Genomic DNA, 24,589 nt, shown 5'->3' with positions numbered 1-24,589 from the left:
ATTCTGTCCTTATCTTCTCCCCACTTTTGGATGGAGTTGTTTCATTTTTTTGTTACCGAGTTTGGAGAGCTCTTTGCAATTAGTCTTTTGTCTGATGTATGGCATAAAAAGATCTCCCATTCTGTAAGGAAACTTAAGAATTTAAAGCATAAGATTCTTGGGGGTGAAGTAGGGAAGTAAGGTTGCAGGTGAAGGCAACAACACATTAACAAATGGGTGGAGTTGGGGCTGGGCAGTAGGGCAGATGGCTAAGCGCACAATTGTGCAAAGCGCCCAGATCAGCGTTTAAGGATTCTGGCTCCAGCCCCCAATTCCCCACCTGCAGGGGGGAGAGGTCGTTTCACAAGCAGTGAAGCAGGTCTGCAGGTGTCTTATCTTTCTCCGTCTTTCCCTCCTCTCTCCATTTCTGTCCTATCCAGCAACAATGACAACAGTAACAATAATAAACAAGGGCAACAAGAGGGAAAAAAATGGCCTCCAGCAGTGGATTATTAGTGCAGACACTGAGCCCTGGCAATAACCTTGGAGGCAACAACAAAAAAAGGTTGGATGGAAAAGCTGAGACAAATTAACTAAAGGAATGTCAAATCATAAAGGGAGACTACAGCAGAAATTTCAGCACAAGCTACCTCAAGACCAATCTTTTAGTTTTAAAACAAAACAAATGGGGGCCAGGTGGTGGTACACCTGGTTGAACACTCGTATTACAATGCTCAAGAACCCAGGTTCGAGCCCCCCCCCCCCCCGTCCCCACCTGCAGGGGGAAAGCTTTATGAGTGGTGAAGCAGGGCTGCAGGTGTTTTTCTTCCTATCGCCCCCTTCCCTCTTGACTTCTGGACGTCTCTATCCAATAAACAGATAATAAAAAAAAAAATTAAGAAATGATATTATAGAATGTACTATTAATTTAAAACAAAAACATAAGGTTCAGTGCTTCCATTTAAACAGAAGCATAGGTGATCAATCAATGATAGCTTAATGAACAAGTAAATGGTTACTGGGCTACTATATGTAATTATGCTGGTTGAATGTAGTCTACATGAATGAATTTCCTGAAATTCTGTTGCATATTGCCTGCTCAAAAGTACCCACTAGGGAGTCGGGCTGTAGTGCAGCGGGTTAAGCGCAGGTGGTGCAAAGCACAAGGACCGGCATAAGGATCCTGGTTCGAACCCCGGCTCCCCACCTGCAGGGGAGTCGCTTCACAGGCGGTGAAGCAGGTCTGCAGGTGTCTTTCTCTCCTCCTGTCTTCCCCTCCTCTCTCCATTTCTCTCTGTCATATCCAACAACGACAACAATAATAACTACAACAATAAAAAAAAAAAGGGCAACAAAAAGGGGAATAAATAAAATAAAAAAATTAAAAAAATTAAAAAATTAAAAAAAAAAAAGTACCCACTAACTGACATTTTCAGACAGATGAGTTCCTAGCTTTTGTGGGATCTAGCTTTGCCAATGGAGCTAACTCATGAAGTTGAGATGAGGCTGTGGGTAAGAAATCAACTCTGATGACTGTAATTAGCTGTTAAGAGTCATTCTTTTTTTTTTTTATTTACTGAGAAAGATGAGAGATAAAGAACCAGACATCACTCTAGTATATGTGCTGCTGGGGTTTGAACTCGGGAACTCATGCTTGAGAGTCCAATGCTATATCTACTGTGCCATTTCTTGGACCACAAGAGCCAATCTCTTAAAACATGCCAGAGATACATGTTATGATCAACTAGGTACAAGGAAAAGAGCTCAATTACTGAAAAACAAAAACTGTTGACTTGAGAATGGATAAATACTGGATGAGGCAAGTTTTAAAGTTTCTATGTTCCCAATTGTGATTTATACTTAAGAACCTGACTTCCCCAGGCAGATGACCTCCCCAAAGTACCCTGGAAACCCACCTCTCTGGAGCCCTGCCCCACTACGTAGATAGAAACAGGCTGGGAGTATGGATTGACCTGCCAACGCCCACTTCAGCAGGGAAGCAATTATAGAAGCCAGACCTTCCACCTTCTGCACCCCATAATGATCCTGGGCCCATGCTCCCAGAGGGATAGAGAATAGGAAAGCTTTCGAGGGAGGGGATGGTAATTATGTGGAATTGTACCCTTCTTAGCCTGTGGCCTTGTTGACACTTCCAACCGAGTCAGTTTATTCACAGGACAAAAATTATTAGAAAATGAAAAAGTCGTGACACATTATTCAAGAAAAAAATTTAGGTATTTATTTTAGATTAAGGTTTTATTTCAACGGAGAATTTTTATTTCAATTATCATTTAGAAAACAATTCACCCACTGCTCTGTTTGGCAGCCAGTCTTTTGTCTCTCTCTTCAGCAATAGTGAGGCGGATACCTTTTCCTCTAGGAAGAGAAATCCACGGTTTATTGCCTTTGCCAATAACAAAAATGTTGGACAGGCGAGTGGCAAAGCTATTGCCATTGGCATCCTTTACATGGACCACATCAAAAGAACCAGGATGCTTCTCTCTGTTGGTGATGACACCAATTCTTCCCAGGTTAGCACCTCCAGTCACCATGCACAAATTACCAGTGTCAAACTTGATGAAATCAGTGATTTTGCCAGTTTCCAAATCAATCTGAACGGTATCATTCACCTTGATGAGGGGATCAGGATAACGGATAGTGTGAGCATCATGGGTCACCAGATGAGGGATTCCTTTGGTGCCTACAAAGGTCTTCCTCACTTTGCACAACTTGTACTTAGCTTCCTCAGGTGTAATACGATGGACAGCAAAGCGACCCTTGGTGTCATAGATAAGACGAAAATTTTCACCAGTCTTGGCAATACTGATGACATCCATAAAGCCTGCAGGGTAGGTTATATCAGTGCGGACCTTGCCATCAATCTTAATGAAACGCTGCATGCATATCTTCTTCACTTCGTCTCCTGTTAGAGCATACTTAAGTCTGTTCCTTAGAAAAATTATGAGAGGGAGACACTCTCTCAGCTTGTGGGGTCCCGTGGAAGGACGAGGGGCAAACACCCCAGTGAGTTTATCCAGCATCCAATGCTTTGGAGCGGCCACACGTTTTAGGTGTTTCTTGGGTCCACGAGCCATGGCTGTGCTGGGCAAGGAAAGAGAGTAGATATTCTTTTTTTTTTTTTTTGTAAAGCTACAAATACCACTTTCCACTTCCTTTCAATACAAATAGCATTTCAGCTATACTATAATTTTAAAAAGCTCTAGACCTTAGTGAATGTGAAAATAACTGTCTTTCTGAGTACTAAATATTCTAATAGCAAATTCACTTCTGGGGGGTGGTGGTTAGGAAGAAAGGTCATAAAGTCCAATTTTACTTATATGCACAGATATTATGTGAAAGCAAAATTTTTTGTACTAATATAACTGAATAGTTAACTGTGTACTACACTACAGGTCTTCTGAGACACTATTTATATCATCGCATTTAATCTGTATAAAAGACCTCAAGGCAGGAACATTTATAATAAGAGCTAACATTTACTGAATGTTTAACAAGTACAAAACATTGAAATGAAACTGTCAACCATGATCTTAAATTCTAACCCTGACACCGTATGTGCTAGAGTGAAGCCCTACCTACCTAGTTCTCTCACTAAGTAAATAGTACGATGTTTGGCAAAGTCTTGGACACTCATGCATAAGATTATGAGTTCTGAGCCCCAGCATGGCACGTGCCAGAGTAACACTGAGGTCGTCTTTTATCTCCTTCTCCCCACCACACACAAATATATTATGGGGCCAGGTGGTGGCACACCAGGTTGAGTGCACATGTTACAAAATACAAGGATCAGGTATTCAAATCCCTGGTCCCCACCTATAGAGCAGAAGCTTCACGAGGGGTGAAGGAATGCTGTAGGTCTCTCTCTTTTTATCTCCCTACCCCCTTCCCTTTCTCAATTTTTCTCTGTCCTGTCAAATAATAAAATTTTAAAAATAACATGAGAATATAAAAATTCTTTAGAAATATTAATGAAAATGCTGGAAACAGCTCTAGTACTCAAACTGAAACAGAAAATATAAGACAATCTAAAAACCATATAAAATACAAGGGATTAAGATTAGAGTGAATCATATTACCATAGCTTCTAAGAATTTAAACATTGCAGACTAAGCCCATACCAAAGTTATAATTGTAGAAGTTGTACGACTTAACATACGGTATAATTTTGTTTATTCTAATTGTGAAAGTTTCTAGACTTTTTTATAGCAAAAAAAAAAAAAAATCACGATCAGAAACAACTGTACTACTTAATCTCGTTAAGGTTTATATAGCTTATTATTACGTACCTTAAGAATAACTTTGATGTTTTAGAAAGTGTTTTTGTTAATTTCCAGGCTTATGGAATTACAGTGTCACTCACTGCAGATCATCAAAATCTGTCAAAGGACATAGGTAGGAAAAGAGAAGATAATTAGATTTAGACCAAAGACAGATGCCAAAAACCTACTTCTGGTTGGACTTAACAAATGACACTCAACACTTAAAACAACTGGGAGAAAGTCTAAGGTCAACAAACAAAGAGAGAACTACAAAAGTTGGATAAGGGCAAGAGACAGGCTCACTTAATAATGGCCCTTTTGGTCAGTACCACACCACACCTCACCATCTGGGGCCATAGCTAATAGATCCCTCTCTACACCACCACTGGTCACTTCTATCAGGAACATCATCAGTCCTCTTGTGGGCTGCCTCAGGACCTTGTCCTCACCACAGAGAGGCAATGGTATGGACTGGCCCCAGACTCTGAAGGGAGGTTGGGGTACCTCACCCTGCCAATCAAGGAAGAGGAGTCCTGAAATGAGAGCAGCCTACAATGTTCCCAGCTGTGACTGAGCTGCAAACTCGGTCAGACCAATAGGGACTCAAAGGCTACACAGACTCTGGGTGCTTAATATAAATATGGGACCTGGATTGGATAGAGGTAAAGTTAATTCTATCCATAGAATATTTTCAAGAATGCGAGTTGCTCTCTGCCCTAACCCAACTTTTTAGCCCTTTTCTCTACTGTGACACCATTTTCTCAGATAATTTTTTAAAATTTAATTATAATTGAAGTTTGTTGGATAAGAAGGACACAATCCCCACATCAGAGTTCCACATCCCATCCCCTTCAATGGAGCCTTTCCTATTCTTTATCCCTCTGGGAGTATGGACCCAGGGTCATTATGGGGTACAGAAGGTGGAAAATCTGGCTTCTGCAATTGTTTCTCTGCTGGACCTGGACACTGACAGTTCAATCCATACTCCTGGACTGTCTTTCCCTGGTGGGGCAAGGCTCTGGAAAAGTGGGGTTCCAGGACACACTGGTGAGGTCGTCTACCCATTTTTATCCAACTTCATGCCTAGCTATCAAACTCCCAACAAAAACTATCATAGTTGTGGGCCTCTAGAAACACGCCTAACATGGACTTCCTTTCTTCCTAAGGTCCTTAATCTCATCTGCTCTGTTCCTACTTTTGGGTTCCTGTTCATTAACCATTTTATCTTGCTTTATATCCTGCCACCTTCCAGACAGCAAGTTGCAGACTCGACTGTGATTCTATCCTGACTTTTCTGGGCAGACAATTAAATTATCACCAATGTGTCCTGGCCTCTATGGAGCTCTATCCCACTAGGGAATTGACAGAGGCAGGCTGGGGTATGGATCAACCTGCCAACACCCAATTTCAGAGAAGAAACAATTGTAGAAGCCAGAAATCCTACATCCTGCACCCCCAAAACAACTTTGATCCATACTCCCAGTGGGGGAAAAGTTGATAGGAGGAAAAGGGTAAGAGGGCTCTGAACTCTTATCAGGACCTGGAGTGAGAGAAGAGGAAAGAGAGGGACATTTGGATGTAGTAATAGGGTTATGTGCTTCTTGGAGGGGAAGAAAGGATTCAACATGGGGGGAAAAAAAAGAGGGCAATTATGCAGTCAAATGCAGACAGATATAATTAAACCATGAGCAAAAAAAAGAAGAGTCTTACTGGGGTTTAGAACATATCGTAAAGAAAATAAAGCTCCACTAGTCCAAAGAACCAAGGCTGATTCCAGGTCTTGTTTTCTTTCCATTCTAACTCACCTCTTCCATAGAAGGTAGTTTCTGCATCTAATAGTGTGTTTGAAAAATAGTGTCCAAATTTGCATAGTTACTGGTATCAAAGTTAGAATAAGCAAACATCCTGACAATGGGTATTCCCCCTGGGAATAACTATATTCTTTAGACACAGATATCAATATACACATATTAAAGCCAGCTTAGTACTTTATTTGAAAATAGATTTACTTGACTTATCAGTAAAAGTTCAGTATTTAAATTAACACTGTGGTAAATACACATTTGCTTTCAACAATAAGTGTACTTTGAAGTGTTTTCAAGTAATACCTTTAAAAACATTTCAATCCAATACTAAATGATTGCTTTAATACTGAAAAACAAATCTAAAGTTACAGAAAGATAAATTACTTATGTGTTAACATGCATAATCTTAGGGAACTGAAAATTAAAAAACCAGCAAGGAGGCTAGAGTTTATAATACTGTGATGTACATTAAAACTTAGTATGAAAGCAGATTTTAAAAGTTCCTATCACAAGTAAATCATTTTGGCAATAAATATTTTATTTCATCTACATTTATATACTTACCTTACTGTGGTGCTTATTTTGCAATATATACAAATAATGAGTCATTATATCATATGCCTGGAAGTAACATAAAGTTAATTTTCTTTCAACATGAGCTATCACTATACACCCACTGAAATTCAAATGATTCACAGTAACAAGAATGTGGTATAACTGTAATACCTACGCATTGCTGGTGGGAATGTAAATTATAACTTTGGAAAAATATTTGGTACTGTCTACTAAAGTGAAAATTCATATATCCTAAACCTAGTAATTCCAATTCTTAGATGTGTTCTAACAGAGATGAGTGCTTTATGTCCACTTCTAAAGTATTCATCAATAAAAATGTTCTAAGCCACGATCAGGATGCAAGCTTGTACATGAAAAACTCAAACTGTAGGCTTAAGACTTTATAGACTTTGTTATATGTAAGCTAAACTATCTCCAAAATGTTCTTTTGCTTAAACTTATCTGTGTTTTGCATATAGCAGTGAGTTCATTCATTGCTGAATGGTATAGTACAACTAGTCTTTTGGAGAGAGAAGAGAGGGGGAGAGAAAGACACCTGCAGACCTGCTTCACCGCCTGTGAAGCAACTCCCCTGCAGGTGGGGATCTGGGGGCTCAAACCAGGATCCTTACGCTGGCCCTTGCGCTTTGTGCCATGTACACTTAACCCACTGCACTACCGTCTATGCCCCTCCTAACTATTCTTTCTATTGCTGAGCATCTGAAAAAGTTTTTATGAGTAAGTGCAACAGCTCATCTGGACAGCATGCTGCTTTGCTTTGTGTGTCAACCAGGTTTGAGCCCAGTCTCTACTGCACTGTAAGAAGCTTCTATACTGTGATCCCCTTCACTCTGCCTCAACCAATAAATTAGATAAAATAATAAAATGAAAGTTTTAAGAATTGATGTGATTTTAGATCTCAAAGGATCATCTTTGCTTACAATTCTATTTTACTAAAGTACTAAGAAACAAGGTCCATTTGCATATTAGTCACCTATTTTCTTTTTTTTTTTTTTACTGTCACCAGGGTTTTCACTGGGGCTTGCTGCTGGCACTACAAATCCACCACTCCTATAGGCTATTTTTCCCCCTTCTATTTTATTTGACAGGACAGAGATAAATTGAGAGAGAAATCGAAAGGGTCAGAGAAAGACACCTGCAAACCCGTTTTACTGCTAGAAGTGTTAAGTGGGGAGTGGGGGATAAAACTTGGGTCCTTGCACACTGTGATATGTGCACTTAGCCAATTGTGCTGTCCACCCCCTGCCACCTTTTATTTTATTAACAAACTGCCAGGCAACACTTATTTAGTAGCAATCGCATTTACAGTACTAATCTCAGTGGCTGAATGTTAAAATGTTTTTTTTTAAAATAAAGTGTACTTAGAATGCTTAAGATGACACCTGGTGAATTACGACTATCTCTAGAAACTGCTGTACAATTAATGAACTTGCACTATGCTAAAATCTCTATGTAGTTACTTGTCATCAAAGTAAATTCTATGAAGGGTTATCTACTGTCTCTATTTCAGAGGTGAAGCAACTGAAATTTAGAAAGAGAATACACTACTGAGTAGAAATGCCTAGGCTTTGAAACCAAGGTTTCAATGAATGGCACCAAAATCTAAGTTCTTAACCATTATGCAAACATCCCTTCAGACAACTCTTCCTTTCTGAATAAATGGATTTCTATATAATTTATTATCACATATACATGTGTATTCATTCAATGTAAGCTATTGAGCATATGTGCCAAACTGTCTGTTACACACCAGTAAATCACACATACCAAAGATAATTCCTATGTGGTGCTTATATTCTAGTAAGAAGATACAGACAATAAGGAAACATAAAGGAGTCGAGCAGTAGCACAGCAGGTTAAGCGCATGTGGTGCGAAGCACAAGGACCAGCGTAAGGATCCTGGTTCCAGCCCCTGCTCCCCACCTGCAGGGGTGTTGCTTCATAAGCAGCAAAGCAGGTCTGCAGGGTCTATCTCTCCCCCCCACCCCTGTCTTCCCCGCCTCTCTCCATTTCTCTGTCCTATCCAACAATGGTGACAATAACTACAAGGGCAACCAAAGGGAATAAGTAAACATAAAAAAATTCAATTATGTAGTTATCTTAGGAGGACAGTGCTATCGAGGAAAAGACAGATGAATTGGGGTCAGAGCCACACCTTTACTTATGGGTGGGGAGAACAGTAGGGAAAGGGTTGAGAAAGATGGGAGCAATGCAGTAAGTAGGGGCATGTGGTTAATACAGAGCCTGACAAGGCATTTTTAAATCTCTTCTTTCCTTCCATTAAGCATGACTAATCTAGGTCTTCCTAAAATAAAGGACACCATGTAGTTTTTTTAAGCACTGAAGAATAAAGCTATGCATCCTTCTCTTTTACCAATATGCTTTGGGAAAATTAACAAGTATAATAAAAATGGGTTAGACACAAAAATAGTTTACACGCATACACCACAGAAACTGGGGATACTTCACAGGAAAATGTAGGAAGTTGAGTGATGTTCCTACAATTAGATCAGTCAATTTATTAATCTAAGATTAATGACCACAAAAATTCCCTTTTCCACAGAAAATACCTGTATGTTTTTTCTATTACCATTCATTGCATGACTAAATATGTGAAGTGTATAGATAAAACTACTAAATGGAAAGTGACTTTTCCCCCTAGAGTGTCAATGTAGAAAAAAAGTAACTTGTAATGGAAAGCTTTAATTACCGCTTATTTGTGAACTGTCAGAAAATAATGACTATTAATCAATTCAGAGTTCAGAAGCCCTATGAATATTAATCAAGATTTCCTCTAACAAAGGGGCAATTTCTGGGAGCATGCAGGTTAAAAGGCCAGCTTCAGAGTAGAATATTCTCTATTCATAAAAGGTCAGATTGAGTTTATTCAGTATTACTGGAGGTTTCAATAGACAAAGAGCTCAAATAGGAAAACTGAAGGATGACTTCTTTTAGATGTAAGGTAATTACAATTTGTCCATAATGCAATGTAATCTCACAACTAAATTATCATTTTGAAATAAAAGAACTATCTGATGTGCTTTTCACAATGGAATGGAAAAGTCAACAGTTTTAACTTTTATGCCGATCTGAATCTCTTATATTGTATGACTACTACCTGAAAATCTCAGATTTGGTAGAAGAAATCAATCTGCCAGTGAGGGCACTAACAATGAGTTACTAACTAAACCCAAGAACAGCATATTCACCCTTAAGGATTCACTGGTATTGTCCTGTCTATAATCAAAGGATCTTTAGGCTGTTAGTCCTTTTTAATTTTTTGTTAGCGATTCTAAAATGATTTACAAAATTTTAAGATAATGGGGGTATGTTTCCACACCTTTCCCACTACCAGAGTTCTGTCCTCTTTCCATCCACTGGCAACTGCATTAGTTAGTTCTCCCAAGATCACAGATATGAGTTGACTATTATTTCTATAACTATATATATTTACCCATTTTTTTCCTATGATCTTGCCTTCTCATCCTTTGTAAGTCACACCTACTACTTCTAAGAGTTCTGTTCTTTTCTCTCTCTCTCCTCTCCAGGTCCTGATGGAATTGGGAGTTTAGAACCCTCAGGTCATCATCTCCTAACATTTATCCTGCTGGGAATATGAACCAAAATTCTTTTTTTCTTCTCTGCCTCCAGGGTTATTGCTGGGGCTCAGTGCCTACTACATGAATTCACTGCTCCTGGAAGCCACTCTTCCCTTTGTTGACCTTATTTATATTATTGCTGTCACATAGGACAGAGAAAAATCAAGAGAGGAGGGGAAGACAGAGGGGCAGAGAAAGATAGAAACCTGAAGACCTGCGGACTTGAACTAGGAACCTCTGGCCAGTCCCTGCGCTTGGCGCCATGTGCACATAACCCATTGCACTACTGCCTGCCCAAAATTCTTTATGGAGCACAGGTGGAAGGTCTGGCTTCTGCAATTGTGTCTACCCTGGACCTGGGCATTGGCAGGTCAAACCTTATCCCCAACCCATTTCTATCTTTCCCTAGTGTCAGTTCTTTTTTTAAAAAACTCATTTTAGGAGAGAGACCCTAGCTTATGTTCTGCCATGGACTGAATGGGGGGGGCCCTTATGTTCAAGTCCTGCTCTGTATACATTGAACTATCTCCCTGCGTCATGTCTTATTCTTCAATTAAAAGGTTTCACTTCATTTTTTTTATTTTTTACCAGAGCACAACTAGCTCTGATTATAGGAGGAAAGCCAAGGATAGAAATCTCATATGCATGTCATTTGAACTACTTATATACTATCTCCCACCTTCCCTTTTTAGTTTAGCCTTGGAATTACGGTCCTGTTACCATAGTCTCTTCTGCTAGATGAGATTTTAAATTTACTATGACATCATTTTATGTATGTAATCCAAATGCTTTTGTGATAGAAATGATGTCAAAATGTTGAGTAAAAAGTAACTTAAAACTGTTTTAAACCAAAATACTCAAACTCTGGCATAAATTAGGTAAATAAGTGACACCACTTAGTCAGCTGTCTGCTTAGGTATATTTTGTTAACTGCCCAGATGTACAGTTTATGTTACTCAAATGCAGCCAATATGTATTTATCCTCACATGAAAATTTAAAAAAAAAAAAAAAAGACAGACTGCTAAGTGTGTAGGTGGAAAAATATGTGAAAAAATTAAAAAGGTGGCTATCACATTTTCTACTATATTTTTTAATACTTAAAAATCAAAAAATTGTTGGTGAAAGTGCTGTGTAGTGATTTTTTTGGGCATGTGTGATCATACAGCAACCAGGTTGAAACCCCTCCCTCCATTTCAGATAGACAAGAATATGAGAAAAAGACAACAATTCTGCTTCACCAACCATGGAACTCCATCTTTTGCCATCAATGGTACTCCTAAACAATATCATGGTTTAAACCCAAGTCTTTAGATATGGTAAGGCATGTACTTTTTTTTTTCCACAAAAAAATATATATATCAAACCCAGTTTTGCTTTGTGTTTTCCCTTCTGTTCTTATTTTAACTTCTATCATCCCATATTCATCCTTCTCTTTCTGGCTTATATTGCTTAACATGAGTCCTTCAAGCTCCATCCTAAGTGAAGTGAAGGTAAATTCATTTTTAATAGCTGAGTAGTACTCCATTTTGTATCTATACCACAACTTAACCACTCATCTGTTGTTGGACAACTGGGTTGTTTCCAAGTTGAAAACCTGTGTTTTTATGAAGTAGGTCTAATATTATTGTAAGTCTGTTCTTGTAAATAACTTTCTAAATTGGAATAAGATATTTACATTTGATCATCTATCAATAATTCTGAGTTACTAAAACATACCAGACAACTTGTTGTTACTAGAGAAATAAAATTATAATGATGTATTTAACAAACATCTATTGAAAACCCATGCTAAGCCTTGGAGATGAGACTGAATTAATATAGTCCCTAGTTCCCAAATTGATGATAGTTTTGTAGAGAATTCAACAAATGAACTGTAGCAACTTTAAATTAATAAGAATGCAGATAGAGTACTTTTTAAATAAAAAGCCCCCCCCCCCCCAGCACTACACAGCTTTGGTTTATAGTAGTGCAAAGGATTAAATTTGAGACTTAAAAGCCTCAAGAATGAAAGACTTTCTCACAATCTCTGCATTATCTTCTCCCTAGCCCTGGAAGGATTCCTGAGCTAATCTTTGAGTAGCAGTGAAATAGGCAGGAGAGAATGAGCTAAGGTCACAGCTTAACTAAAGGTGGAGAGGCACACAGCAGCATGTTGCATGAAGAGAAAAGAAAACAAGCAAATTTTATAGACTTGGTGAAAACTATGGTGGTAATCTTTGGGAGGTGGGAAGATGGGGACACAGAACTTTGGTGGTGGGTGTGGTATGAAACTATGCCCTGTAAACTTACAATCTTTAAACCCACTATTAATCAAATGAAAAAATGGAAAAAAAAAAAAGGGGGGATAATTTTATGGTACAGTGGAGAGATGAAAGAATTGATAGTGGTCACAAGATGGACCTCAGTAGATGTTAGGGAGATTGGACTTTCTCTTGGTTGCAAAAAAATTTTAAGGGAAGTGAATTTTCAGATTGTATCTTAGATCTTTCCTAGTTCCTGAGAAAAAATGAATACAGAGGTATAAAAGAGTCCCATTAGCTGAGAGGGTGAATAAGGAGGACCTGAACCAAGATTGTTGTGTTAGGTGTTTTCTATTGAGAAAGATAAACAGCAGGCTGGGCGGTAGCCAGCGGGTTCAGCATGTAATGGATGGGGGCATGGGGTACCGGTTAGCCGATTCGAGCCAGCTCCAACCTATAAGGGGTTGCTTTACAAGTAGTGAAGCAAGTCTACAGGTGTCTTTCTCTCCCCCTCCTCTGTCCCATCCAAAGACTGCAATAACAAGGGCAACAAAAAGGAAAAATAAGATAAACAATCACGTTGAGTGTGGGTTACATCTGTTGATCTTTTGAAAGTGTATAAATGCCTTCCAATGTAGATAATATGCTTTGCTGTATGATTTCTCTCAGAGCATGGCTTTAGTGTCTTTTGAGTAACATATATTTTCATTTTGTTGACGACCATCTTACTGAGCTTTTTCAGGTCTACACCACATTGGTGTTGTGCTAGAAAAAAATCCTTGCCTAAGACCACATTTTTCTTTTTAAATATTTATTTATTCCCCTTTGTTGTCCTAGTTTTTTTTTTATTGTTGTCGTCGTTGTAGGATAGGCCTGAAAGAAATGGAGAGAGATGGGGAAGATAGAGAGGGGGAGAGAAAGACACCTGCAGACCTGCTTCACCACTTGTGAAGTGACTCCCCTGTAGGTGGGGAGCCGGGGACTCGAACCGGGGTCCTTACGCTGGTCCTTGCACTTGGTGCCACATGCACTTAACCCGCTGCGCTGTAGCCCGACTCCCAAGACCACATTTTTCTTTGCCTCCAGGGTTATCGCTGCGGCTCCGCTCGGTGCCTGTACTAAGAACCCACTGCTCCTGGAGGCTATTTTTCCCTTTTGTTGCCCTTGTTTATCATTATTGTTATTGTTGTCATTGGATAAGACAGAGAGAAATGGAGGAGAAAGACAGAAGGGGAAAGAGAAACCCGCAGACCTGCTTCACCACTTGTGAAGCTGCCGCCCTGCAGGTGGGGAGCCTGGGGCTAGAACCAGGATCCTTACGTGCACTTAACCCCAAGCGCTTCCGCCCAGCCCCCATAAGGCCACATTTTTCCCTATGTTTTCTTCTGGGTATCTGATAGCTTTAGACTTCCCATCTACATCGATGATCCGTTTCCAATTGACCTTTGGTTATTTATGGCACAAGGAATGGACAGGTAGAGCGGAGGGAGTCACTCAAGAGCGTTAAGAATGAGAAATGCTAAAAGATGGATGGAACCGGGGAACAGAGCCCCCCCCCCTTAGAAATTTAATGAAGCGGAATTGCACGAAGTTACAAAAGATATTGTCCGAGAAGAACCAGGACAAGCCTGAACCACCACCAAGACTACTCATCAGCTCCATAAGGGGTCTTCTGCCATCTGGTAGTAAGTACTCTGCAAAGTGAGAGAGAGACTGGAGCTGCAAGTGGATAAAAAGATGAAAGCAGTTTTATTTCGCCCGGGCCAACAGTTCCAGTTAGCTCGACTGAGTGGAGATGCCAAGGCCCGGGATTTGCGAACACTCCGGATTACTCCCACCCGAAGTCGGGCTGGGGGGGGGGGGTGCGGTAGAGAAGCACCGATTAATAAAGGCGAATGTGGGGAGCGATGAGCTGACTCTAGAAGGGAGGATTCCAGGGAGCGGCCCGGGGCCCGGTCACGAGGACGGCCGCCACTCGGGCCGACCTGCCCCGGGAGCAGGAAGGGCGGGGCGGGCGCCGCCGCTGCCGGTCGGTAACACAGGTCACGTGGCTACGGGCGCCGCGCCGTCCACCAACCTCGACAAGCCTGGGCGTGCCCCGGGCGGGCCGAGCGCTCTCCCACGTCGCCACGCTCTTAAGCGGCCAGTATTTTTTGTATTTTTTAAATCTTATTCCCCATACTGATTTTTCCCGACATTTTAACTACCGCCTACTGAAAGTCTTTTAACTAAAAACCGAAGGACTGGCAGTTCCCTCTCCAGCTAAGCGACTGAGTGGTGGTCTTAACATTTTCCGTGGAAAGGGAGGGGGAAAAAAAAAAGGGGAAAAAAAAGGTCTTTCTGACATGACTTTAAAATGACTTAAAACCAACCACTCTGTAAGATTTTCCCCACCGGGGGGAGCGGTGGGGAGAAGGAACAACAACAAAAAGGTCCCGCGCAGGCTTTCTTCAGGCCCGAGGCTGAGTCTCGCGGGACGGCGCGGCTAGTTAGCTGGGGGGGGGGGGGGGGGGGCGAGTGTGGCCGGAGCTCTCGGGCCCGTGGCGGGCAGGGGCTGCCAGACTTCCTGGCGCCGGGATGGCCTAGCGCCCGGGCTTGGGGGGGAGGGGGGGACTCCGCACAAAGCGGAGCCGCTGCCCCGCGGGGACCTCAGAACCACGCTCCTCGCGGGTTTCCCCAGCGAGCCGGCACCTCAGAGGCCGACGCGAAGGCGGAGGGAATCTTTGCGCGTGCGGGGAGTCCCCGGGCCTACTTCAGGGAAGTCCCTCCCCGCGCCGCGCTCCTAGTTGAGACCGAAGGGCCCATGGCGCCGGGCTCGGCCGACACGGCGGCTCCGGGTGCGCAGGGAGGGGCCTGAGCGACGGGCTCCGGCACTCACGTACTCACCCGGTCCGGGCTGCGGACGTTAACGTCTTTAGTTTAGGGGTTTCGGGGACTCACCGCGTCCTTTCCCAGAGGCCCAGCTGAGGCGTGGGGGGGGAACTTCCCTTGGCCGAGTAACCAACCTTCCCGCCTGGCCGCTCCAGTCGCCGCCGGTTCACGCCGACTCACATCCGGAACTGATGTCTTCGCCACGCCCCCGCCTGCCAGCCGAAAAGTTCCCTCTTGTCGTAAAAGTGTAGTAAAGACTCCGCGTTTTGCGGCACCGGAGACGAAACCGGCAGCGTGGACCCCTGCCTGGCGGGAATCCGCGGCAGAGACAGCTGCCTCCGCAGAAAAGGGGCTGTGATTAGAAATTTGGAGAGGACAGGGGTCCGACTAGGAGTCTCCTAGCGGGTAATTATTTGCACCTCGGTTTGTAGAACAAGAGAAAAAAAAAGGTTTGGAGTTATTTTTAAAACACCTACTCTAAGGATCGTGAAATTAAATCCTCAGACTTTATTCGCTGTGACAGGCCGGCTCTCCTCGTTTGCATTTTGTAGTTTGTTTGCATTTTGTAACCAGGACTAGATTTTAAGGGATCCTCGCAGCAGCTGACGCATGTCTTTAACGTCCCTTTCCTCTTGCAGTCTTTTCCCCCTCTGAACTTTGAAATGCTTTACCTGATCGGCTTGGGCCTGGGCGATGCCAAGGACATCACAGTCAAGGGCCTGGAAGTTGTGAGGCGCTGCAGCCGAGTGTATCTGGAAGCCTACACCTCAATTTTGACTGTAGGGAAGGAAGTCCTGGTAGGTGCTTCAGGTTCTCTGTCTTTCTGTAAAGAAAGCATCTCACTGAAGCCGATTTTCATTACCCTAAGCTGAACCGAGTTTTCTGATCTGCTTGTTTAAATCTGAAAACACCCCTCCACCCGCTGGCCCTGGAGACAGCAAAATGGTTATGCGAAAGACTTCGTGCCTGAGGCTCCCAGGTCCTGTCCCTGGCACCACCCTAAACCCGAGTTAAGCAATGCTCTAGGACCCCTTCTGTGTCTCCATGGCTCTTTTAAATAAAAAATATATATATATTCGAAAAGTTAAATCTCTCATCTCCCACATATAAGGACCAGAGAAATAGAAAAATGGTACTCATGCACACCAAAATGATTGGGATAATGATAGGATGCCTTGTCTTAATCTACAAATTTGATTTTTTTAGACTTTTCTAGTAAATAGAAGTTAATTCACTCTCCTAGTGACAGTTGTCAAATTCCCTTATTTCATGAGTTAGCTAGCAAATTTTTTCAGGGTTGAATGTTAATGAGGTTCTGACAGTCTTAATGAGTTGGCTATACATGCAGAAACCAAGCTGAAAAGCCCCCTTTGAGGTATTCTCATCAGGAATTGCAATCAAGTTTCTTAGCATCTCCAGTTAAGTAGATATCACCCAGTAAAACTTAAAATTTACGTACTCAGCATGGTAGGTGGAGAGTAAAACTGGATTTCAATCGTGGAGAATAATGTTTGCAAACACATCAACGAAGGCCCAGGGGTGCTCTTGCCTTGAACATCTCATGGCAACATGTCCCTTCCTGGTTGAGTTTCCATAAAGCCTGACACCAGTCTACCTAATCATGAACTCCCTTCTCACCAGTGTACCTTAAATCCAGTAAACATGTAGTTTACATCTGGGTGAATGTTCTAGGCGAGCAAAATATCACTTCCTTTCAACATAGTTTTTAATGTTGGGCCCACAGATTATTTTGTTGATAGCAGATCGGGTCCCTCCCCCACTCCCCCCAAGAGAGGGCTAGGCTGTCACCCTGGTCTTCACGGTCTTGTACTTGCCATTATAGACTTCCAAGAACAAGTTTGGGAGGAACTGCATAGGAAGGTCCTTATAAGCATACATGACCAAGGCTTTGTCCCTTAATAGACTTTCAATCACCTCTTTTTTTTTTTAATTAACCTATGTTTACCAGGATACAGATTACTCATTTCTCTGTTGTCCAGTTGAACTACGGTGATTTGAAATTGGAGAGATAGAGGACTATATGAGATCATCAACTATGAAGTTTATGAATTTTTTGTGTGTTATATTGGAATCCGTTTTCTCTCCATTCTTAGAAAATCGCTGTAGGATGAATTATTCTTGTTGAGAACTAAATCTACTTGCTACTTTTTTTTTTAATATCTTAATATTGATATTCTTTACCTTTCTCCCTGAAGCTATCAATATATTCATTCTGAAAAATCTCTTCTTTAGCCTCTTTCCCCCATTATTAAAAAAAAAAAAACTAACAACAACAACAACAAAAAGCCTATTTAAAATGTTGGCGGGGGACCAGGCAGTGGTGCACCTAATTAAGCACACATGTTATAGTGTGCGAGGATCCGGGTTCAAGCCCCTGGTTCCCACCTACAGGGGGACAGCTTTGTGAGTGGTGAAGTAGGGCTGCAGGTGTCTCTCTGTCTCTCTCCCTCTCTGTCTCCCACTCCCCTCTTAATTCCTGGCTGTCTCTAGCCAATAAATTTAAAAAAGATATTAAAAAATGACAAACTAAATATTAAAAGAAAATAAGGGGGGGGGGTCAGGCGGTAGTGCAGCGGATTAAGCGCACGTGGCGCAAAGCACAAGGACCCGTGTAAGGATCCGGGTTCAAGCCCCCAACTCTTCACCTGTAAAGGAGTCGCTTTACAGGCGGTGAAGCAGGTCTGCAGGTGTCTGGCTTTCTCTCCCCCTCTCTGTCTTCCCCTCCTCTCTCCATTTCTCTCTGTCCTATCTAACAATGACGACATCAATAATGACAACAACAATAATTACAATAAAAAAACAAGAGCAACAAAAGGGAAAATATATATATATTTAAAAAATGTTGACTAAGATTACTGCTAGCAGTAAATTAGTAGTATGTCACTTCTTGATCTTTAAAATTTGTTAGAATTTCAGAAAACACTTTTCATTTTTTAGCATACATATATATATGTGTGTGTATATGTATATGTATATATATATAAATATATATATATATTTATATATGTGTGTGTGTGTGTGTCTGCAACTATTAAGATGGCAGGGCGGGGATAGTGTAATGGTTATGCAAAAATACTTTAATGCCTGAGATTCCAAAGTCTTAGGTTCAATCCTCCACACCAGCATAAGCTAGAGCTATGGAATGTCTGGTTGAAGAAAAAAAATTAGGTTTATAAAATTTGTGATAAAGAAAAGTATGTGGCATTTGGGGTGCTATCTCGGTGGGTAGAGTGCAGGCCTTGCCGAAATGCCCTGGATTTGATCCCTGGCACCGTGCATGCCAGAGTGGAGCAGTGCTTTGACCTTTCTCTCTCTCAATAAATAAATCTTTAAAAGAAAAGAACGAAAAAAAATGAGGAGGGCTGCAATAGATAGCCTGATGGTTATGCAAAGAGACTCATGCCTGAGGCTCTCAAGTCCTAGGTCCAGTCCCCCAGGGCACCACCATAAACCGCAGCTGAGCAGTGCTCTGGTGGGAAAAAAAAAACAAAACCATTAATTACAGGAAAAAATATGAGGTAAACATATAAAATAAAGAGAACACTGAAAATTCCTGGAATATACAGAGAAAAGAAAAGGGACTTTTTCACATTTGGGGAACAGAGTTAATTATTAAATACTTATCAGAATTGGAGCTATGACCTTTATATATAAATACTTAATCATTTGATCATTTTCTTGATAAATATTGCTAGACACCAAATGTTTGTGTGAGTGTGTGTGTGTGGTTTTCTTTTGTTGTCACCAGGGCTTGGCCCTCCTTTTCATACAGAAGGAGATAGACAAAGAGAAAGGAAGATACCACAGCTGCCCCAATGTCCTAGGGGCCAGGCTCAACATGGATGGAGTCATCACAAAGCAGGCATCCTTCAGTGAGCTATCTTGCTGGCCAAGAAGTGAATATTTCATTATAGCAATCCTTGTAATGTTTAATATGATGTGATCCTCTGATTCAAACAAACTTCTTAGGAAATAAGACATAATCTGGCTTTCTTTCCTTTTTTTATATTTATTTATTCCCTTTTGTTGCCCTTGTTTTATTGTTGTAGTTATTATTGTTGTTGATGTCGTGGATGTTGGATAGGACAGAGAGAAATGGAGAGAGTAGGGAAAGGCAGAGAGGGGCAGAGAAAGACACCTGCAGACCTGCTTCACCACCTGTGAAGCGACTCCCCTGCTGGTGGGGACCGGGGGCTTGAACCTGCATCTTTAAGCCGGTCCTTGCGCTTTCTGCCATGTGCGCTTAACCCACTGCGCTACTGCCTGACTCCCTATTTTCATTTTTGCTATAACTGAATTATCTGTTACTCCATAGGCCGTCATTATTAGAGTCATGATTTTCCTGCTTGTAACCATTGCCACATGACCTACACTAACTCATTCTCCTTATTTACATACTGCTGGTCCAGTTTCATTCAGTCCTCTGAACTTACTTTTTATTTTTAAAGTGTACTTCAGAATATTAATAAATTTATAAACCATTTCGTATTGAGTCTTTCTACTTATTTGGGCTTCTGTTTTTTTCTCCAATTCCAATCTCACTTCACTGAGGAAAAGTTGGTATACAGAGTTTTTATTATCTCAAGGGTAGATTCCCACAAGATAGGTATGAAAACATTTTACCTTCAACAAAATTATCATCTTATTCCACCATAGGAACTTCTATGTAGAATTCTTTTCTTTACCCTGCATCTCTGCCTCCCCCCTTTTATATTGAAAGCATGTAGGAAATAACATTTTTAGATCAGCCTTTTCTGCAATTGTATAGGAATGTTTGCTGATTCTGATAACAGCTCAATCTTGATTTTCCATTATTTAGAACTAAAATCACCTACTTTAGACATAGACTAATAGACTTTCTCATGGAAAATGTATTAAGGCCCAAATGACCATATATGTTTAATTGTCAATATGTTTATTCTATATTGCTATTTCTGAAGTAAGACTCATGCATTTATATTCTCTGTTTATGCTGCAATGTTCTGCCTTTTCTGTTAGGCTCAAATTTAGAGGTAAATTTAAAATGCAAAAAGCCTCAGATGTTAGCAGGTCTGCCTCCTCTTGGGATATTAAGATAGCCCCTAAGACAGAGTTTAATTACAACAAGATACAGAGCACAAGCTCATTGATGAGTTACACTCTCTGAAATATATCTGGATGGCTGCCAAGATTTGTACCAGCTCCAGAGAGATGGGAGGTTTGTATGTTAGTAAATGATTATGTGATATCTCATTTTTATATTGGTTTTAAATCTATAGGAAGAGTTTTATGGAAGAAAATTGATTCTTGCTGACAGAGAAGAAGTGGAACAAGAAGCAGATAACATTTTAAAGGATGCTGATATCAGTGATGTTGCATTTCTTGTAGTTGGTGATCCATTTGGGTAAGTCAGAGCAAGTTTGTGTTTTGATTAATTTATCTTTTTCAGTCATTAGGAACTACTCTGATACATTCAAAATCTTTATATGAAAGGCTCTGTTAAGGGACTCTTTACCCATTATAAAATTTCACATTTTAAACTTTTATCGTCTTTGAAATTAATGGAGGAAATCTGCTTGATAAATATGTTGTCTTATGTGTCACTAACATTGATTATCTAGTGTCAACACTAAAGTTTATGTGATTGCATCTGCTGTTCTCTTAGGTCACTTGCATTAAATGACTTCACTGGTATATCCTTACTAACTTGGTGTATTACATTATCAAGAGCCATACTTGCCATTGTTTTGCAGATAATTGCCAGTATCTTCTGATCTTCTACTTTCTTTGCTGTAGCCTTTAAAAAATTGTCTTATACTTAGTAACACTGCCATCATTTTATTGCCTTGAACTTATAATTTATCAAATCTCAGATTTCAATTTCTTATACCCACTGGGAACTCTGTTCTCCCACATTACTAAAAAGATGGGCTTCTACTTGCCGAGTCAAGCGTCATCAATCTCTAATGTCAAGCCAGATAGAAGAGTCCTTTGTCTCCAGCTGGTGACCCAAGATTTATGTTACATACAGATTTAAGGAACATAAGGACAATTAAATCACTGTGCACCCACAATGAATGTGTGAATGTGTCAGCCATAAAGAAAATACTTTATATCAATACGAGATGCCAGATATTGTTTGCCATTATTATACTTGGTTGTAGATGACACAGGATAATCATACATTTAAATATTTAGATATTTTTGGGTCCAGAAACTCTTTAAATGCTAAATAAATTAAAGTTTTTTTTTTCAATTTCCTCAGAAACTAAAAATATCCTGTCAAATCATACCAGTAGAAACTTTATGCTATTGACAGAGAAGTATGTAACTGGATAGGTGATGGTGCCATTTCCTAATGAAATCCAACAGAGAAAAGGATGAGGGACATAAGAATTAGTTGTGGAAACAAAGTTTCTGATGTCAAATGAGCCGTTTTCTATCTGCTGCTGAAGCTCAGACTAGAATATCCTGGATATAAATTGTTTTTGAAGTCATCAGGATTTGGGGGCTGTTATTTGTTTGCCACCAGTGTTATTGCTGGGGCTTGGTGCCCGCAGGACTCTGAGAAATGTATGTAAATTTAAGGCACAAAGTTGGTGGTAATCATTAGTGGGCTTTTTTTTTTTAAGATTTTAAAAAAATATTTAGTTACTCGCTTTTTTGTTGCCCTTGTTGTCTTTTATTGTTGTAATTATTGTTGTTGTTCTTGATGTTGTTGTTGTTGGATAGGAGAGAGAGAAATAAAGAGAGGAGAGGGAGAGAAAGATAGACATCTGCAGACCTGCTTCACCATCTGTGAAGCGACTCCCCTGCAGGTGGGGAGCCGGGGCTGGAACCGTGATCTTTCCGATGGTCCTTGTGCTTTGCACCACCTGCACTTAAGCCTGACTCGCTCATTAGTGGTTTTGTGTAGGAGTTGGGGGAGAGCATGGAGTACAGAGTGAAAAAGAGAGTTCCATGTAAATGAGAAAAGTGAGACCAGAGAAATGCCATGATACTATTACTACCCTATTTGTAATCCTTTATTGATCATCCATGACTTTAAACCATTTAGCAGTATATTTGGGGGGCCATCTCTTTCATGAACTCTTTCTTAATTTATTCAGAAGAAAACGTGTCTACTAATATACTGTGCATACATACATACAACTAATATACCATACATCAATGACTAGTCATGTTTAACCTGTATTCAGATTTACTTAGTATTAACCATACTATTATTATGTTTCATTTATCCCCCAAATTACTGTAGGAGTGTAATAGTTAGAGATAAGGTGGTAAATTTTGTTTTATTTATTTTTTTTACATTTTCATTAGTGATTTAATGGTTATTTACAAGATTATAAAATAACAAGAATATAATCCCACATCACCAAAGTTTTGCAGTCTGACCCTTAATGATAAACCCTATAGTTTGTTCAAAGTTTTAGATTAGGTACAATTTTTTTCTTTGTGAATTCATGTGTTTCAATTCTCTATATTCCACATATAAGTGAAACCATCTGCTAGTTGTCTTTCACTTCCTTACTTCACTTAGCAGAATCACCTCCACCTCTACCCATTTTGTCCTGAAGGACAGACTGCTGTCTTTAAAAGCAGAATTATACTCTGTGGAATATATATGCCATAACTTTTTAAGATTTTATTTTCTTAATGAGAAAGAAAGGAGGAGAAAAAGAACCAGACGTTACTCTGGTACACATGCTGCTTGGGGTCTGAACTCAGGACCTCATGTTTGAGAGTCCTGTGCTTACGCCACTTCTTTATCTAATCATCTGTTCGTAGGCAATTTAGGTTGCTTCCATATTTTGACTAGTATGAATAACGCAGCTCTGGACATGGGAGTGTATATTTCCCTTTGAATTAGTGTTTTCGTGTATTTTAGATAAATGTCTAAGAGTGGCATTGCTGGATCATAAGGTATTCCCGGTTTTTATTTGTTTACGGATTCTCCATACTGGTATCCATAGTGGCAGAACTAGTTGTTGCATTCCCAACTGTGTAACAAGAGTTCTTCTTTCTCCATATCCTCACCAACACTTAATTGTTTTCTGTTTTGTTGGCTTAGGTAATTCTCACTGGTATGAAGTAGAATCTCAGTGTGGCTTTAATTTATATTTCTTTAACAATAAGTGGAGTGTTTCTTCATATGTCTGTGAGCCATGTGAATCTTTACATGTGTATATACAGACATCTCCCAATTACTGCACTGACTGTTTATCCTTGTGTAGTTTGCTTTCAACGTGTAGTAGTTTTCTAATTTGGCATGATCCCATTTACTTAGTCTTCTTTTAGTTAAGTTTGCCCACATTATTGCTTGTCCAAATACATTTTTTATGTTAAAGGCTTGACATATTTCACTGATATTTTCTTCTATGTATTTTTACAATTCCATTTCTAATATTCAGACCCATGGTCCATTTTGACTTAATTTTGCTGCATGGTGTTAAGTGGTGGTATGGTTTCATTTTTCTGCCTGTGGCTGTCCAGTTTTCCCAGTGCCATTTGCTGATGAGACCTTCTTTCTTCTCGTGCAGCAGTTGTGACCCTTTGTCACATACTAGGTGTTATAAATGTGCAAGTTTAATTGTAGACTATATCCTGTTCCATTGGTCCAAGTATCCATTTTATTTCAGTTCTACCTGGAGAAATATGTACATTTTAATTGGATATTGAAGAGTTAGAATTTAATGAATAAATGGAAAAGCTAGAGTCCCTAAGGTAATACCAAGAGGCAGCAGAGGTGGTTAAGAGGCTGTCTTTAAAATGTCAAAAATATATAACACTCGTTGTGTTTTGCATGTTGTGACAAATATTCAAAACCATAATTCAGTCAGCCATTTCTTTTCCTTTTTTTTTTTTTTTTTAAATTTGCCTCCAGGGTTATCACTGGGGCTTGATGACTGCATTATGAATCCACTGCTCCTTGGACGCCATTTTTTCCCTTTTGTTGTTGTTGTTATTATTATTGTTATTGTCATTGTTGCTGGATATAAGAAGAGAGAGAAATGGAGAGAAGAGGGGAAGACAGAGAGAAGGAGAGAAAGGGAGGTGACGCAGTAATAAGGCTTTGGACTCTCAAGCATGAGGTCCTGGGTTGAATCCCTGGCAGCACATGTGTCAGAATTATGTCTGGTTCTTTCTCTCTCCTCCTGTCTTTCAAATAAATAAATAAATAAATAAATAAAATCTTAAAGAAAGAAAGACACCTGTAGACCTGCTTCACCGCCTA

The 24,589-nt window shown here is 40.2% G+C and overlaps 2 protein-coding genes across 5 annotated transcripts in view; one reads left to right on the top strand and one right to left on the bottom strand.

Moving 5' to 3' along the window:
- Positions 1–2,192: 2,192 nt before the first annotated feature.
- On the bottom strand, positions 2,193–15,566 carry LOC103118378 (small ribosomal subunit protein eS4, X isoform-like). Of its 4 annotated transcripts, none has more exons than XM_007528596.3 (3): positions 15,421–15,566; positions 4,287–4,376; positions 2,193–3,081 (listed from the first exon to the last, which is right to left on the bottom strand). In XM_007528596.3, exon 3 carries the CDS (start codon positions 3,072–3,074, stop codon positions 2,283–2,285), a length of 792 nt encoding a protein of 263 aa, XP_007528658.1. In that variant the 5' UTR covers positions 3,075–3,081; positions 4,287–4,376; positions 15,421–15,566; the 3' UTR covers positions 2,193–2,282. The 4 variants fall into 4 exon arrangements, with proteins under 4 accessions (XP_007528658.1, XP_060058143.1, XP_016046083.1 ...); XM_060202160.1 differs by having other exon boundaries at positions 2,193–3,076; positions 15,367–15,520; XM_016190597.2 differs by having other exon boundaries at positions 2,193–3,076; positions 15,421–15,520.
- Positions 15,567–15,989: 423 nt separating this feature from the next.
- DPH5 (diphthamide biosynthesis 5) overlaps positions 15,990–24,589 on the top strand; it is a 51,911-nt gene continuing 43,311 nt past the window's right edge. Inside the window, exons 1-2 of the mRNA XM_007528594.3 lie at positions 15,990–16,148; positions 20,631–20,755. Of these exons, the coding sequence (XP_007528656.1) occupies positions 16,014–16,148; positions 20,631–20,755 (260 nt within the window). The 5' untranslated portion in view covers positions 15,990–16,013. The remainder of the gene's footprint in view (positions 16,149–20,630; positions 20,756–24,589) is intronic.

The sequence above is a fragment of the Erinaceus europaeus genome, chromosome 11 (genome assembly GCF_950295315.1).
Source record: "Erinaceus europaeus chromosome 11, mEriEur2.1, whole genome shotgun sequence".
Taxonomy (NCBI): Eukaryota; Metazoa; Chordata; class Mammalia; order Eulipotyphla; family Erinaceidae; genus Erinaceus; species Erinaceus europaeus.
This window is presented reverse-complemented; position numbering and strand designations above follow the sequence as displayed.

Excerpts from the sequence above, each read along its gene's own strand:
- LOC103118378 (XM_007528596.3), bottom strand. The coding sequence starts at position 3,074 with ATGGCTCGTGGACCCAAGAAACACCTAAAACGTGTGGCCGCTCCAAAG.